Source organism: Pseudophryne corroboree, chromosome 6 (assembly GCF_028390025.1).
Source record: "Pseudophryne corroboree isolate aPseCor3 chromosome 6, aPseCor3.hap2, whole genome shotgun sequence".
Lineage (NCBI taxonomy): Eukaryota > Metazoa > Chordata > Amphibia > Anura > Myobatrachidae > Pseudophryne > Pseudophryne corroboree.
Genome location: NC_086449.1, coordinates 356,742,625 through 356,757,044, shown reverse-complemented (window position 1 = coordinate 356,757,044; position 14,420 = coordinate 356,742,625). Strand labels below are relative to the sequence as shown.

The following is a 14,420-nucleotide window of genomic DNA, read 5'->3' as shown; positions in this document are numbered from 1 at the left end:
TTGCTAAGCTTAGAGCCTTGTAAATTGCCCTTAGCTCCAGTATATTTATGTGGAGAGAAGTCTCCAGACTTGATCACACTCCCTGGAAATTTTTTCCTTGTGTGACTGCTCCCCAGCCACTCAGGCTGGCATCCGTGGTCACCAGGACCCAGTCCTGAATGTCGAATCTGCGGCCCTTTCATAGATGAGCACTCTGCAGCCACCGCAGAAGAAAACACCCTTGTCCTTGGAGACAGGGTTATCCGCTGATGCATCTGAAGATGCGATCCGGACCATTTTCCCAGCAGATTCCACTGAAAAGTTCTTGCGTGAAATCTACCGAATGGGATCGCTTTGTACGAAACCACCATTTTTCACAGGACCCTTGTGCAATGATGCACTGATACTTTTCCTGGTTTTAGGAGGTTCCTGACTAGCTCGGATAACTCCCTGGCTTCTTCTCCGGGAGAAAACATCCTTTTCTGGACTGTGTCGAGAATCATTCCTAGGAACATTAGACGTGTCGTCGGAAAAAGCTGCGATTTTGGAATATTTAGAATCCACTCGTGCTGTCGTAGAACTACTTGAGATAGTGCTACTCCGACCGCCAACTGTTCTCTGGACCTTGCCCTTATCAGGAAAGCGTCCATATTTCTTTTAGGAAGAATCATCATTTCGGCCATTACCATGGTAAAGACCCGGGGTGCCGTGGACAATCCAAACGGCAGCGTCTGAACTGATAGTGACAGTTCTGTACCACGAACCTGAGATACCCTTGGTGAGAAGGGCAAAATTTGGACATGTAGGTAAGCGTCCCTGATATCCAGTGACACCATATCGTCCTGGTTCGCTATCACTGCTCTGAGTGACTCCATCTTGATTTGAACCCTTGTATGTAATTGTTCAAATCTTTTAGATCTCACTGAGCCGTTTGGCTTCAGTACCACAATATAGTGTGGAATAATACCCCTTCCCTTGTTGTAGGAGGGGTACTTTGATTATCACCTGCTGGGAATACAGCCTGTGAATTTTTTTCCCAATACTGCCTCCCTGTCGGAGGGAGACGTTGGTAAAGCAGACTTCAGGAACTTGTGAGGGGAAGACGTCTCGAATTTCCAATGTACACCTGGGATACTACGTGTAGGATCCAGGAGTCCACTTGCGAGTGAGCCCACTGCGTGCTGAAACTCTTGAGATGACCCCCCACTGCACCTGAGTCCGCTTGTATGGCCCCAGCGTCATGCTGCGGACTTGGCAGAAGCTGTGGAGGACTTCTGTTCCTGGGAATGGGCTGCCTGCTGCAGTCTTCTTCCCTTTCCTCTAACCCTGGGCAGATATGACTGGCCTTTTGCCCGCCTGCCTTTATGGGTACGAAAGGACTGAGACTGAAAAGACTGTGTCCTTTTTTGCGGAGATGTGACTTGGGGTAACAAAAGTGGATTTTCCAGCTGTTGCCATGGCCACCAGGTCCGATGGACCGCCCCTTTATACGGCAATACTTCCATGTGCCGTCTGGAATCTGCATCACCTGACCACTGTCATGTCTATAAACATCGTCTGGCAGATATGGACATCACATCTACTCTTGATGCCAGAATGCGCATCTCGCATATATAGAAATGCATCCTTAAAATGCTCTATAGTCAATAAAATATTGTTCCTGTCAAGGGTATCAATATTTTCAGTCAGGAAATCCGACCAAGCCCCCCCAGCGCTGCACATCCAGGCTGAGGCGATTGCTGGTCGTAGTATAACACCAGTATGTGTGTATATACTTTTTAGGATATTTTTCAGCTTCCTATCAGCTGGCTCTTTGAGGGCGGCCGTATCTGGAGACGGTAACGCCACTTGTTTTTATAAGCGTGTGAGCGCCTTATCCACTCTAAGGTGTGTTTCCCAACTCGCCCTCACTTCTGGCGGGAAAGGGTATACCTCCAATAATTTTCTATCGGAGGAAACCCACGTATCATCACACCCTTTAATTTATCTGATTCAGGAAAAACTACAAGTAGATTATTCCCACCCTACATAATACCCTTATTTGTGGTACTTGTAGTATCAGAAATATGTAACACCTCCTTCATTGCCCTTAACATGTAACGTGTGGCCCTAAAGGAAAATACGTTTGTTTCTTCACCGTCGACACTGAAGTCAGTGTCCGTGTCTGTGTCGACCAACTGAGGTAAATGGGTGTTTTTACAAGCCCCTGACGGTGTCTGAGACGCCTGGACAGGTACTAATTTGTTTGCCGGCCGTCTCATGTCGTCAACCGACCTTGCATCGTGTTGACATTATCACGTAATTCCTAAATAAGCCATCCATTCCGGTGTCGACTCCCTAGAGAGTGACATCACCAATACAGGCAATTTGCTCCGCCTCCTCACCAACATCGTCCTCCTACATGTCGACACACACGTACCGACACACAGCACACACACAGGGAATGCTCTAATAGAGGACAGGACCCCACTAGCCCTTTGGGGAGACAGAGGGAGAGTTTGCCAGCACACACTAAAAACGCTATAATTTATACAGGGACAACCCCTTATACAAGTGTTTTCCCTTATAGCATTTTCACATATGTAATCATATCGCCAAATAAGTGCCCCCCCTCTCTGTTTTAACCCTGTTTCTGTAGTGCAGTGCAGGGGAGAGCCTGGGAGCCTTCCTCACAGCAGAGCTGAGCAGGAAAATGGCGCCGTGTGCTGAGGAGAATAGGCCCCGCCCCCTAAAACGGCGGGCTCTTCTCCCGGAGTTTGTGAGATCTGGCAGGGGTTAAATACATCCATATAGCCTCAAGGGCTATATGTGATGTATTTTAGCAATAAAAAAAAGGTATAATACATTGCTGCCCAGGGCGCCCCCCCCAGCGCCCTGCACCCTCAGTGACCGCTGGTATGAAGTGTGCTGACAACAATGGCGCACAGCTGCAGTGCTGTGCGCTACCTTATGAAGACTGAAAGTCTTCTGCCGCCTGTTTCTGGACCTCTGGATCTCTTCAACTTCGGCATCTGCAAGGGGGGTCGGCGGCACGGCTCCGGGACGAACCCCAGGGTGAGACCTGTGTTCCGACTCCCTCTGGAGCTAATGGTGTCCAGTAGCCTAAGAAGCAAATCCATCCTGCACGCAGGTGAGTTTACTTCTCTCCCCTAAGTCCCTCGTAGCAGTGAGCCTGTTGCCAGCAGGACTCACTGAAAATAAAAAACCTAACTTAAACTTTTATTCTAAGCAGCTCAGGAGAGCCACCTAGATTGCACCCTTCTCGGCCGGGCACAAAGATCTAACTGAGGCTTGGAGGAGGGTCATGGGGGGAGGAGCCAGTGCACACCACCTGATCCTAAAGCTTTTATTATTGTGCCCTGTCTCCTGCGGAGCCGCTAAACCCCATGGTCCTGACGGAGTCCCCAGCATCCACTTAGGACGTTAGAGAAAACAGTCAAGATGCATTAAAGCAATTAGCATGAAATTAAGCATAACAATTTATGTAACACATAGCAAATAATATATACAACAAACAAGTAAATAACAAGCAAGAGCCATGAAGCACAAGTGCATAAAGTTGGAACAGACAATTGATATTCTATTGTAGCACGTGTGGCCCACAACTGCACGATGCATAATAACAATCAGATTGAAAACATAATTATAAGATATGCAGTAGGATGTTGACAATTAAAAGACAACAAGCGAGTTCAGCTTCCAAATGCAATAATAGGCCCCAATAAAGCCAGCGGTGAACCAGCCTCACTCCTCAGTACTGCAGGATTTTGACCTGTCGGCCAATCACATGCTGAAAGAGAGAAGTTATCACCAGGATCAAGAGTACAAGGTAACTGGTGGTGAGAACACAGGACACATAGTGGGGGCCACTCAATTGTTTGAGAATATTAGCTCCCATCTACAGTGGGCAGGAACAAATTCATTTATTTTGGGTGACCAGTCACGAGGGTGCACTTATTGTAGAGTTCTGCTCACATCCTACTGAGGTGTGAGCAGAAAGCCAAGTAAAGTAGGGCATTGGGGCTGTTTGAGAGTGCCAGGTGCGCCATAACTACACCGCTCCCCGGCACTTATCACGGGAGAAGCCGCTTAATGTGGCTAATCCTGTGCATTAGGGCCCGAAAATGCAGCCATGGCTGGTTGCACAAACAATTGAATGAGCTCCCGGCAAATTTAAAGCTACTTCTCACAAGCAAGTGAATCATCCCCATAGTACTTACTGTTAAGATTTTTCATTTTGGCAGCATAGGTAGGAGATCGTTAACTGGCAGTAGACATTTACCTTATTAGCCGCTGTTTTCTTAAATTCCTCAATCTGTTTGTTTAAAGTTGTCACCTTAGCCTTTGCCTGAAGTTTCAATTTGGTAAATTTTGCATCTGAAGCTTCTCTTTCCACCTGAGACACAGACACAAATTGTAACCTAACCAATAGTATTTTAAGACCCTACTTAACAACTTGCAGGCTCTGTCCTTATTATTATAAATAACAAACATTTATATAGCGCAAGTATACTCCACATCACTTTACAACTGGAAGAGACACCACCGATAATCCAGAACCCTTGGTCCCAGCACTGTGCCAGATTATCAGTGTTACATACAGCGGCATCCCAACGGTTTACCCTCCTGCTCCCCCCAGCAGACTAACGCCCCCCTGCAGCCTAACTGAGCCCTCCTGCGGCCTGATGTGTCCAGATTAAAAGAGGTGCCGGATAATCAGTGGTGTACCTGAGATAACATAAGACCGGCTGTAAAAAAAAATGTGTTGCTTACTAGTTTATGATCTGTAAAAAGATGTGAGTTTTATTTATGATGTAGTGACTATGGGGCAGTACTAAAGCTTCTTAAAATGAAAAGTGTTGATGTTGCCCACAGCAACCAATCAGATTCTGTAGATTTATCTAGGATGCAACCCAGTGGATGAGAGAGAAATGACAGACAGAATCTGATTGGTTGCTATGGGCAACATCGCCACTTTCCAATTTTAGAAGCTTTAGTAAATTTACCCCTGAATGCATATTGGTCTACCAAGACTGCAATGGGATCACAGAAAAATAATAGATTCAAGTTGTGTGTGACCTGAGAACTGGTGTAATAGGGTAAGCTATTTCTGAGATGTTTGGCAGGATGTTTGGTGACTTTATAAGCATGGTAAAAGAAGTGTATTTTCAGGGAACACTAGAAAGTTTGGGGGCATGGAAGAAGTCTTGTAGTACAAGGGATGGATCCCACAATGTAGTGGCGGCATCTGGGAGATAACTTTTAGATGTATGTTGGTGCAGTTCTGTCATTATCTCTGAATGTTAGTAGAAGTATTTCACACTAATTTCTGTAAAGTACAGGCAGTGTAATGAATAGGACAGACAGGATGTACTCGGCATTCCGACGGTCAAGATACCGGCAGTCAGAATTCCATTGCCGGAATCCCTACACCACTCCGAATTCCAACGCCAAAATCCCAACAATCAGAATCTTGAATGCAAGTATGCCGGGGAGGGTTAAGCTGCGGGAGGGTTAGGGTAAGGGTTATCCGATTTACTAAAATGTGCCAGTATTCGGATCGGTTGGGTGCCACTGTCGGTATTCCATACCCAGCCCGGAGAGACATGGCAGAGCAAGAATGTTTACTTAGAAACATTAGTCTAGCAACTGCATTAAAAATGGATTGCAAAGGTGAAAGGTGTGCAAGACTAGTTAGAGGAGGAAATTATTAGTGTATGAAGTAAGAAGACAAAAGGATGTCTAGAACAATTCACAGTTCTGCCTGAAGTATGACTTCTAGGTAGCAAGCTTGAGGGGTAGTGTTCATTGTCATATTGAAAATATAAACAGACCAATCAGGCCTTTAGATTTAGAAGTCATCTAATAACTGACCACCTTAGTCACTGGAGTCTTTGTAGAGAGTTGGGATGGAAGCCTAATTGAGGGTCTAAATGGGGTGTGAGAAAATGAAGCTTGGTGGTCACTGAGAGACAGGACAATAATCTCAAAGAATTTGGGTCAGAAGGTTTCCTCCAGAACAGGAATAGTTACTGCATACTTGAATAATGGTGGAACGATACCAGTGAAGAGTGAATGATTACAAATGGTTAGACAAGGTACAGCTTACTTCGAATGACTGATATGTGAAGGGATGGGGTAGAGACGACAGGTAGTAGACTAAGGGGTGTATTCAATAACTGTCGGATCCATTCCGACATGCATTTGTCGGAATGGATCAGACAAGGGCTATTCAATGGTCGGCCAAATCAGACTGTTGGATGAGCCAAATCGCAGTACCCAGGTTGCTGTTCTGCAGCTGCTTTCAGCAGCTGCCGAGTGCGCTGACAGCGGCGGCAGGGGGAGCCGTCTTTCCGACATTTATTGAATACACCCCTAAGACTGTAGGGACTTCATCTTCATCTGCAATGTCAAATGAAAAGAATGTGCCAGAAAATGGTGGAAAGAAACTGAGCAGCTTGGTACTCTGGGAAAGGGGCACAACTTTATATCAGATATTGCTAATCTGCTCCTTCAAATAAGCCTTCAAATAGTAAGCAGGATGTTGAGCAGCAATTACAGTTCAATGAACTGTGTGGGAAGTTTCAGTAGAGATATTAATGTGTTAAAGAGAAGTATGGGTTTAGAAGCCTGACTAGAGAGAACAGATTAGAGTAATACATGTTTACCAGTATCCAGAACATTTCAGTAGCAGTGGTAAATAACAGTAACACCAATTACGTTTGTGGGAAAGTCTTTCTACACAGTGCATTTGCTTTGTGTGAAAATCTGAGGTCGCAGATGAAGCAAAGAAAGAGCACACTGCTATAGGCTCTACTCAACATGTATGCAGCTTATACTTTAATGTGTACACTTTGTATTCCAACCCAGTCAAATCTGGCAGATGATCTGCAAGATAACTGGATAGCGTATTTTAAGGCAACCAGGTCCACATTCAACTATAGCTGCCCATACACTTAAATGAGGAATTGCATGCGCTCCGTTGCATGCGATACCCCTTCAACCCCCCGCCAGACGCTGGCAGATCCTGGACTCACGATATTGTGAGTCCAGTTCACCTCACTGACGATGTGCTAACGTTAGATCGCATGCGATCTAATGTTAAAGCACATCATCGCAAGCGACAGGGCCAGATCTTACCTGCTGCAGGTAAGATCTAAAAACCCTGCTTATGACCCCTAGGAGCACGCCTCGGATCGTAATCGTAAGTGGACCACACACGATGTGGTCCACTTACTCAATACGTTGGCCCGATGCGTTGATATTGTGCCAAAAGGCACAATATCGCCCTAGTGTTGAGGGCCTTATGTTTTCTCCTGTGTCCCTATTGTGCAATCCCAAACAATAGAATTTTATATGCATCTAAAAAGGAAATGACAATGTTTTGAGAAACGTAACGGCACTGTTCCAAATATGCATCACAATCACCAAAAGCATTAGTCTTCTGCACATTTATGGGGGGAGTGGAATGTTGGGATCTGCAGGGAAAGAAGACTATTGACTTATAGGTTTTAGTCAGGCAGAGTACTCCAAATTACTACAAGGAAAACTCTCAGCACTAAAGTCTTAAAATACCAAGCACTCTATACACTATATTGAAAATCTGTAATTATACAATGTCTTGTTAAATCAGCAGGTAAGCACCGTTTCAAAACACAAACAAAGAAAACCATGTTCTCCAGGATGTGCAAACACTGCATAAAGGATACGGTGAAACAGAAAAAAAAAAAAAAAACAATGTACAAAAACAATACAGCTAAAAGAAGATAGAGTCAATATGGCAACATATATGTATTTGGAAAGCTTTAATATCATTTTGTGAGGTTCTGAGTTCAATGGAAGATAATGTTATAATATGTAACACACTTTATTTACCAATCATTAAAAGCAGTTAGTGTCTCTTTGTCGAGATATGTATCTGCTGTAATCAGTCACTGCTGTTTTACCACCTAAAGACCACAGGGCTTTAAATTATTCATTGCTTAAATATGAAAAATTCACAGTTGCATGATCCTCCCCATATATTTACATTTCAATAATTACATTCACTCTAAACGGAAACCGTTCTGGTATTGGCATAACAAATACCTACAATTTACTCAAAGTTTAATACAGCTATAGGGACCAGGTTTTAGGGGGAGAATTCAATTGTTCGCAGTAAATTTTAATGCGCAAAAAAGGGGTCTTTCTTGACAGATTTGGTTTTTTTGTGTGTGTGGGGGGCAATTCAATTAAAGCCCATACTTTTTGCAGTAAAATGTACTGGCTATCGTGCAAAAGCACACAATTTAGCACGGCTAACTTTAGAGAGACTCAATAACTATGGAGACCCTCTAATGGATCTCTACCTGCATAATTTTAGACGCAGTGTTAATTGGATGTAATAAAAGCGTGTGTGTAAACATTGAATCTCTTCTACACTGCTAAATGAGGCTCCCACCACACATGACATTCCTGGGGTTCCCATCCCTGCTTAGCACCTTCACATTCAGCACAACACCTTCCTGCCTTCGCTTTGTATGCAGTGCTTAATGTCATTAACTAGAACACAACTGCTTGCTCCCTGTCCGTATTCATTAGACCACCTGTCCATTACTTACAGTTCAGGTCCAAGAAGTCAGCAGTAAATATATATAGTCGGCTTACAGACTAAAACCCTCTAGCATAACATAAATATCCTGTCGCCAGTCAAAAGCAGATTAATGTTAAAATAAAACTAAATTCCTGGATGCATAAACTTTCTAATACATTAAATATGACAAGACATCTCTGATAAGCTTTAAACCTTTATGGGTTATTTGTCACCTCAAGTTTGTCTCACCATTATACAGCTGTAACCTCTTATGTAGAGGTAAGTAAGGGGCACCAAAAAGCCCCATTATGCATGCACCTTATCTAGGCATAACATTATTAGCCGCAAGCCCCCCTTCACTTTGCAGCCTTCGGGGTCATGGACAGTTAAGCACAGCTGCAGAGCTGGCCAGCAGCAGAGACAGGCGGCTCTGCACAGACATCATGATCACGTCACTGCTGGCTCGGGATCTAGTCCCTACATGATGGCCGGGTATAGCAGGCGGCTGCATTTAAGCATGTAACCCAACCTCTCCAGCCCCTCCTGCAGACAAAAAGCCACCCTCGACCACAATCCCCCTCCTCCATCCGTGCTGTTGCTACATATGAAATAACAGTGGCTCTGACAGGTGAGGTTCGGGGTGGCAGCCTTAGCCAGCAGGTGGCACCCCTCGGCACATGCCTAGTGGGAAATCAACATCCCTTGTAGACGTGACCTCTGTTCTACTGCGCAGAGGGGTCTCACACCCATGCAGTTCTGCCACTGCTCCTATTTACATGACTGCACCTTTTCGGAAACTAGAATACAAATGATACCAGATTACGGATCTGTTCGGGGGGGTACTTTGAAAACTTTCCGTAATGGAACAGCGGATAGGGAGATCCTCCTCGCAAATGTTGGAGGTACAAGTAATGGGCTGCCAGGGTGTACCCAGGTGGGACAGTGATTGAGAATCAATTATATACACAGAAGAGACAATGAAAACCGAACTCGGGTTTTGTATAGATTAAAAACTCCCTTGAAGGCTAAATTTACTAAGAAGCCCATGAGATGTACAACTGTACCTTAAGCTGTGTTTCCCTCTGCTGCAGCTCTGTGTCTTTCTGGGAGATCTCTGCATCCTTGTGTTGGATCAGCTCTTTCAGCTGTATCACCAACCGCTCATAATGAGCCATTGTTTCCATCTGGTCGTCCGACATTGCCTCCACTGTCCTAGATTCTGGCACAGGGTCCTGAACACAGAAAAGCAAATTAGCTGGTCAGTGGCATATGCAAGGATCTGTACCCAATTCACCACATCAGGATGACTTGAGATCCATATTACTTTAAATTATGAAGCTATGCGCTTAAAAAATATTTATAACATTATTACAACATGTGTTCTCCATAATACAGTATGTTGGAATAGAGGATGTTGTTTTGAAGCATGGTGACTGAAACAGTAAAATACATAGACCTGGGTCACGCACAAACCATAACGATAAGTGTACTTTCTGTATGTGAATCTTGTGGATGTCTGGGACACCCGTTCAGCCCATATTTTAGTTAAAACATTTGCATTGGTTTTAAAAAGGTTCATTACCTCAGTCTGGAGCAGTGCAAACACTTTGACTTGCTTATGGAAATATGCCGGACAGACCATTAACAATGTAGACTACACACACACACACACACACACACACACACACACACACACACACAGTCTTGTACTACCGGTGTGTTCAACATGTGTCAAAGATGCTGCATGGAGATTGCTGTGGAAGTCCTTATATGCTATGTTGGTGCGGTTTATACTAATTCATGTTCATCTATCACAGGTATTGACAAGATGGTTCAGGTATATATTACACCTTTGCTGGCAGCGTGAGTTAAGGCCCATACACACTGGGTGATTTTGAGCTGAAAGCAGGTCACTTTTGCTGTGTTGAGCTGCTTTCAGCTCAAAGCAGCCCAGTGTGTATGCCCCGGCGATGAGCGCTGATGCGCGCTCCCGCTTCATCGCCGGCGGACACCGTTAATCTGCTGGTATTACCAGCAGATGAACGGCGGGGTGTCCGGCTTTTCATAGCGTCCTGCTATGGAAAGCCGTTCACCCCCCTGTCATCGCTGGGCAGGGGTGAAAATAGCTCAGTGTGTATACACTGAGCAATATTCAGCCCAGCGATGTATGCACCTTTATTCAGTCCTGGAAGAAGATGGCAGAACCACCGAAACGGTATCTTTGGCTGATGGATGGGTGAAACTCTGAATACCCTATTATAGATGGTGGAGGGGTGACCATACTAATACCCAGATTATTGATTGCATTTTGGATGTTTTATGAACTACGCCAATGCATTGGTTTTATAACCAGATGTATTCATTAAATGTTTTTTTGCATGTGTTTGTTGTGCAGGCTACCTGTGTGTTACTGAACCATTCTTGGCCCAAACAGACATGGACTATGCTATAATAATTTATCCTGCACCTTAATTGATCATTTGGAGCATATGAGATTCATGCAAGTTTCACAATACATTGTTTAATTTTTTAAGTTCCCGGACTGCCAGCTAAGTTTGTCCACTATATATATATATATATATATATATATATATATATATATATATATATATATATATATATATATATATATATATATATATAATATTTATTTATTTAATCTGTTATATGGACATTTGCTTCACTAAGCACCATCTATTTTCAACCCACTATTTCACGGTCATCCGTATTATCCATATTAGAGCAATAATGTGTTATATTCTGCAGTACCGTACATCCATACATGCTGCTGTGTTTATTTTTTTGTGATTTATTGGTAAGCTAATTATGTTTACTTAATCCATGCACTCCAAGCAACGTAAGGTTAAGGGTATACACGGAGAGATCCATGCTTAAATCTAAGCAATCTGACTAGATTGCTTAGATTTGAAGTACAGATCTCTCCGTGTGTATGCCCCACAGCGATAGCGATGTGCAGCCCCGCATGTCGCTATCGCCGGTGCTAGATTGTGTGTGCATGCAGGCCAATCTAGTTACATCGCTCACTTCACCGCTGGGTGAAATGAGTACCCCCTTCCCCCCCGTGTCCCCCTTCCTCGCTCAGCACACATCGCTCTGTGCTGAGTGGGGGGAGAGATGTGTGCTGAGCGGTCTGTAACAGATCGCTCAGCACACATCTCTCCCTGTGTGTACTGCCCTTTACTCTCTTTATGTTTGCTCAGTTTCTAGTGATCAGTCAGCCCATTTTTAAGCGAAACAAGGTGCTGCAGATAGACTGAGGCAGATGTATTAAGCCTGGAGAAGTGATAAAGCAGTGAGTGGAAGGTGATAACGCACTAGCCAATCAGCTCCTGTCAATTTACATATTGGAGCTGATTGGCTGGTGCGTTATCACCTTGCACTTATCACTGCTTTATCACTTCTCCAGGCTTAATACATCTGCCCCAAAGTGGCTTAACAATCAGTAGCTTTATTTCTGGGTGCCCAATTTGTTTCTCTCTGTACGTTTCTTATATAAAGGGGCCCAGGTAAAAGCAAGAGCCCAAATTTGTATTTAAGTGTAATGAAATAAACAATAACATACACTGAAAGCTGTCAGTACACAGGGCCTCTGTCTTCAGAAAATGAGACTGAAATAGTATATATAAACAGCTGTTGTGGTGAATATATAGGTATTTGACAGGCAGTCAGTAAAAAAAAATATGTAAGTTAAATCACTGAGGGGATATAAAATAAATTAGAAATACAGTGAAGCTCAGACATGGGATCATGAATTATAGGTCAAATTATATACTATTAGCGGTTAACAACTAAGGCGTGATCAACTGTTTATATACTCTAAAGAACCATGATGATACCAAACCCCCGATTTAGTCATACTGTACATCTGTTGTATCATATGTTCTCCTTAATTTGTATTACTAAAGCAAACTTTATGTTCTATGGTGAAGTATAAACATTTCCTAGGGGACAGTATGTTTTCATACTCTGTTCAAACTATATGATTTTTGACAGCTTACTCACAGATTCCATAGTGCTTTCAGATCCTTCTCCATCTCCAGAAAGCTCATGAAGGACTGTATTAGCGAGATCAGAAAAACGGCTGAACATTCCGAGCAAGATCTGGACTGAAAGACAATAAATAGAATTCCTATTGGAGCGCTTACAACCAATGTTTTTTTTGTTTATAATTGAACAATCAACATTTCACATAGCAGTTACCACATAACAGTAACCAAACACCAGCTTCTAGCAGGTCTGGATTTCTGGAAGGCCACACATGCTTGGACAACGGGCAACACAAGTAAAGCGGCAAAAGGCTCACTATTATACCATATATATTTTGAATATATTTTGAATTACTAGTAAAGTAGAGCTGTAGGACATGTCCTCTATACAGAAGGGAAACGGTATCCGGTCAGATGGTCGACAATGTTAAGGTCGACACTCATTAGGTCGACATGGACAAATGGTCGACACATGAAAATGGTCAACATGAGTTTTTCACATTTATTTTCTTTTTTGGAACTTTTTCATACTTTACGATCCACGTGGACTACGATTGGGAATGGTAACTTCGCCTTGCCCGAAGCATGGTGAGCAAAGCGATTAATTGGGGTTCCCCGTCACTTTACGCAGAAAACGACACCAAAAAAAGTAAAAAAAAAACCTCATGTAGACCTTTTCATGTGTCGACCTTTCACGTGTCGACCATTAGTCCATGTTGACCGATAGTAGTCGACCTAATGAGTGTCTACCTTAACAGTGTCGACCATTCATACCGGAACCAATGGAAACGAAGCTCGAAACAGTTGGAATTGTGCAATGGGGATAACGGGTTGCCTGGCAGACCGATATTCAAACAGAGGGAAATAAGGCAAGTGCTATGTCCAGGGAAGACTGGTAAATGCAACAAGACTGGCAGTGCCATCTTTAGGTAACAGGCGTGGTATGTTATTGGGAAGAGGGCAATGGAGACAGCAATGATAGCACCACAACATATTAGGAAAGTGAGGGTAATAATGATGGCAGTGCCATGATGTTTCAGTATGGTCAAGATAACAGGAGCGGCAAAGCATGTTTTTGGGTTTGGGAAGTTTGAGGTAACAGTATGGCAGTGGCATTTTCAGGTTAGCAGAAGTGTCAGTAGTGGCAATGGCACGGATTTGGGTAAGCGGAATGTCAATGCCATGGTGTTTGGGGGTAGTATTGCTACTGTAACAGCAGTGCAGCGCCATGGGTGGACACACTGGACAGAGGTATGGTTGGTAAACTACGTGCAGTAACATCCAGTGCAAGCACTAGGCACACAGAAGATTGTCAGGGCTATGCCCTGTATGGTTACACGCTCCTGACTGTACGTCTCCTGGGTGAGAATGGAACACCACCTCAGGGCTCAGCATTAATGATACCCAATCATACAGTATGTCTCATCTGTCCTCTGTGGCAGCCACATTCCCATCATTACCTTCTCCCAGACCACCGTGAACGCGTCGCCGTCTCCGTCCTGGTGTAATATTACCCCAGCCCTGCTCGGTCTCTTCCCGTGCCTCTTCTTGTTTACTGCTCCGCCTCCAGCCACATCAGCAGCAGCGGCGGCAGCACGGCACTTCCGGATTAACACAGGATTCTGTCCTGTCCTTGCAGTTTCCACCAATCAGCGCCGCAGTCCACCGCCCGGTACACTAAGCATGTGACAGCAACAGCCAGTCGAAACGGCAGAATGAGAGGCCCGCCTCCTTGTCACATGCGCCGCCAATCAGAGGAGACGGACGCAGCTAGAACAGTGACATTCCAAGAAGGAAAAAGAGAGCCAATCACGTGTAATGAAGCGTAGGGGTCAATAACGTTCTACCCAGTTACATCCTAG

At 44.1% G+C, this 14,420-nt stretch overlaps 1 protein-coding gene across 1 annotated transcript in view; it reads right to left on the bottom strand.

Moving 5' to 3' along the window:
- The window catches only part of GOLGB1 (golgin B1), a 126,513-nt gene extending 112,304 nt beyond the window's left edge, over window positions 1–14,209 (bottom strand). The window contains exons 1-4 of the mRNA XM_063926622.1: window positions 14,019–14,209; window positions 12,575–12,678; window positions 9,616–9,783; window positions 4,262–4,375 (exon numbers count right to left, since the gene is read on the bottom strand). Of these exons, the coding sequence (XP_063782692.1) occupies window positions 4,262–4,375; window positions 9,616–9,783; window positions 12,575–12,661 (369 nt within the window). The 5' untranslated portion in view covers window positions 12,662–12,678; window positions 14,019–14,209. The remainder of the gene's footprint in view (window positions 1–4,261; window positions 4,376–9,615; window positions 9,784–12,574; window positions 12,679–14,018) is intronic.
- Between the last annotated feature and the right edge of the window lie 211 nt (window positions 14,210–14,420).